Source organism: Penaeus chinensis, chromosome 5, assembly GCF_019202785.1.
Source record: "Penaeus chinensis breed Huanghai No. 1 chromosome 5, ASM1920278v2, whole genome shotgun sequence".
NCBI classification, from domain to species: Eukaryota; Metazoa; Arthropoda; class Malacostraca; order Decapoda; family Penaeidae; genus Penaeus; species Penaeus chinensis.
This window is the reverse complement of record NC_061823.1, coordinates 6,174,875-6,178,060: the sequence shown is the minus strand read 5'-3', so window position 1 is coordinate 6,178,060 and position 3,186 is coordinate 6,174,875. Positions and strand designations below refer to the sequence as shown.

Sequence of the window (3,186 nt, the reverse complement as noted above, 5' to 3'; positions counted from 1 at the left end):
TATTATTATTTTATATTTATTATTACATTATTATTATAATAAATTATGATCTTCTTATACAAACTACTCTACTGTTATTATTATTATCATTATTATTGTGGTTGTTGTTGTTATTATTATTTTTTTAATATTATCATTATTATTATTATCATTATTATTATCATTATTATTATTATTATTATTATTATTATTATTATTATTATTATTATCATTATTATTATCATTATTATTATTATTATTATTATTATTATTATTATTATTATTATCATCATTATTATTATTACCGTTATAATTATTATTATTATTATTATTATTACCGTTATTATTATTATTATCACTGTTGTTATGATTATTACTATTATTATTATTATCATTATTGTCATGATTATTATTGTTACTGTCATTATTATTATCATTATTATCATTATTATCATTATCACTATTATTATCATTATTGTTATTATTATTATTATTTTTATTATTATCATTATCATTATTATTATCATCATCACCATTACTCTTATTAATATTATCATTTTTATTATTATCTTTATCTTTATTATTATTATCATTATTATCATTATTATCATTATCACTATCATTATCATCATTATTATTATCATTATCATTATTATTATCATTATTATTATTACCTTATTATTATTAGCATTATCATTATTGTATTATCTCTATCACTATTATTATCATCATTATTATTATCATAATTTTTATTCGCATTATCATTATCATTACCTTATCATTATTATCATTATTATTATTATATTATCACTATCACTATTATTAGTAGTATCATCAGTAGTAGTAGTAGTATCATTTTCGTTATCGTTATTGTTATTATTATTATCATTATTATTATCATTGTCATTGAATTCGTTAAAGTTCTGCTATCATTAGCATTGTCATTATCAGTACTATTCAGTACTATTAATAGTTGGAGTAGTAGAAAGAGTATCATTATTGTTATTATTATCATTATCATCATTACTATTATCATCAGTAAGATAGCAATGATAATACTGCTCATAATTATAACAGTCGTATTGTCATCATGAGCAATAATGATATTAATATCGATTATGAAATTTTATAAGACGGTTATAACACTGAGATTGGTTAATTCATATGAATATTAATGAGGCTGATAACGTCATTATTGTTATCTTTCCTAACGGTGAACCTTTTTTCCTTCCAGACGCAGCGAGAGCGGACGCCGTATGATATGAAGGGACTGGACACAAACCTCCCTGTGGAAGACGATCCTGAAACCCGTCAAAAAATACCTCGCCGAGATCTATAATTGAAAAGCGAAATTAGTGTGCGGACGAGGGAGAAGCCCCTGGAGAGACCGCCTTATGGAATACGAACTGAGCGACGTGGCGGCCGGGCAGACGTGTGCATTGGGCGGCGCGGCGATGCTGTGCGGCGGTTCGGCTGACGGCGTCGTCGTCCTCGGCTGATGGAGCTCGTCTCGCTTGCTGAGTCAATAAGGCTTTTTGCGGCTCCTTCGGCTTTTTTTTTATATTTTCTTTTATTTTTCTTCTTTCTCTTTTTTTCTGCTTTGCTGTCTCCATTGGCACCTACGAAGCAAAGTCTGTCTCACCGGAGTGTCTCGGGTGAATGTAGGGAGCTTTTGACGTCCACTTTCTTTGCGAAGCAATAGCGGATCTAGATGTATGCAAGACATTAAGAAACACACGTCATACTTGTAGTTTAGGTCAGTCGTCTGTCTGGCAGTACGATATACACAAAGATTAATTCCCAGTCTGCTGATCCTGAAGAGAAGCAATCAGCCTGGCGGATTCAGACGAGCCACGAAACTTCTCCCATGATCAAAGGCGGCTTTCGAAGGAGCGTCCATGAGCTGGCCAAGACCAGCGACGCCGTCAGCATGCAACAACAGCAGCACTCCATCACGACAGTTAGAACAACCACCAATAGCTTTTTCAGCAACAGATCCTCCCCCATTGGTGGTGTCCATATTCCCACTATCAGTTGCGGGACCCCCACCGCACACCGAACAAACACAGCATGCCATGGCAGCACCCTCAGAAGAATCAGCAACGCGACGCCTTTTCCCCAGGCCGACGACCCACGCACCTTCACGTCGATCGTCGAAGGCTGCGGCGGCGACCGAGGGGCTCAGCTGGGCAGGGCTGACGTAGGCGGATGCACAGGCGGGTCGTCCGTTAACCCCGGGGGCGTCCTCGGGAGCCATAATAGCGGCACGACGGTCGGCAGTCTGGGTCTCGATCCTGCGGCAGGGGGCGTCGGGTCGAACGGAGGCGGAGGCGATGACCTGACGTCCCTGAGCTGGCTTCACTCACTCGACATGTGCGGGATGGTGCCCCACCTGGCCACACCGCCCACGCCCCCGGCCTCCCCACAGCCGCAGAACCTCCTGGCCTCCTCCCAGATGCCGCACAACTCTCCTGCGGACAAAAAGCGGAAAGCGGAATTACAGGAGAAGCAAGACAACATCGACTACTCGGTCGACGGCAGCGTGAAGCCTCCTTACAGCTACGCAGCCTTGATTGGGATGGCCATGAAGGAGAACCAGAACAAGATGACGCTCTCGGCCATCTACAAGTGGATCAAGGAGAACTTTGCTTACTACAAGACCGCTGATCCATCGTGGCAGGTGAGCCACCCTCAAAAATACTTTAACATTTGCCATAGATATACTGCATATGCAAGCGTAATATGTGTATGTGTAGTGTGGGTGTACCATGTGGATGTGCTGCATGAAGCAATATAAGTGTTTTTATATTCCCAATCAGTCCAGCTCTCTTCTTTTACAACTTTCAAATCTGCTTTTAGACCAAAAGGGGAAGAGAAGTGACAGATGTCATGTTTTTCTTCATCTGACACGATTATTTTTGTGTCATTAAACGGCACCAGATGCGGCGTCTCCTCATCCTCTTCCTTCAATGGAGCTTTTTTTTATCGTTTCTTTCTGCATCTTTCTAAAAAAAATAGTGTCTTTAGTGTCCCCGCATATTCACATGTAAGAGTGTTACATTCACATGTAAGAGTGTGTGCGTAACAAATAAAGCATATATCATATGTGTTTTGGCAGATGTGTGTGCGTACTTTTGTGTTTACGTGTGCATCAGCTTGTGTACATGAGTAGGTGGGTGAGTAATGTATGTGTGTCTGTGGGATTCA

At 38.5% G+C, this 3,186-nt stretch overlaps 1 protein-coding gene across 1 annotated transcript in view; it reads left to right on the top strand.

Moving 5' to 3' along the window:
- The first annotated feature begins 1,218 nt into the window (after positions 1–1,218).
- The window catches only part of LOC125025787 (forkhead box protein C1-like), a 9,397-nt gene continuing 7,429 nt past the window's right edge, over positions 1,219–3,186 (top strand). Inside the window, exon 1 of the mRNA XM_047614012.1 lies at positions 1,219–2,659. Coding sequence (XP_047469968.1) covers positions 1,847–2,659 — 813 coding nt within the window. The 5' untranslated portion in view covers positions 1,219–1,846. The remainder of the gene's footprint in view (positions 2,660–3,186) is intronic.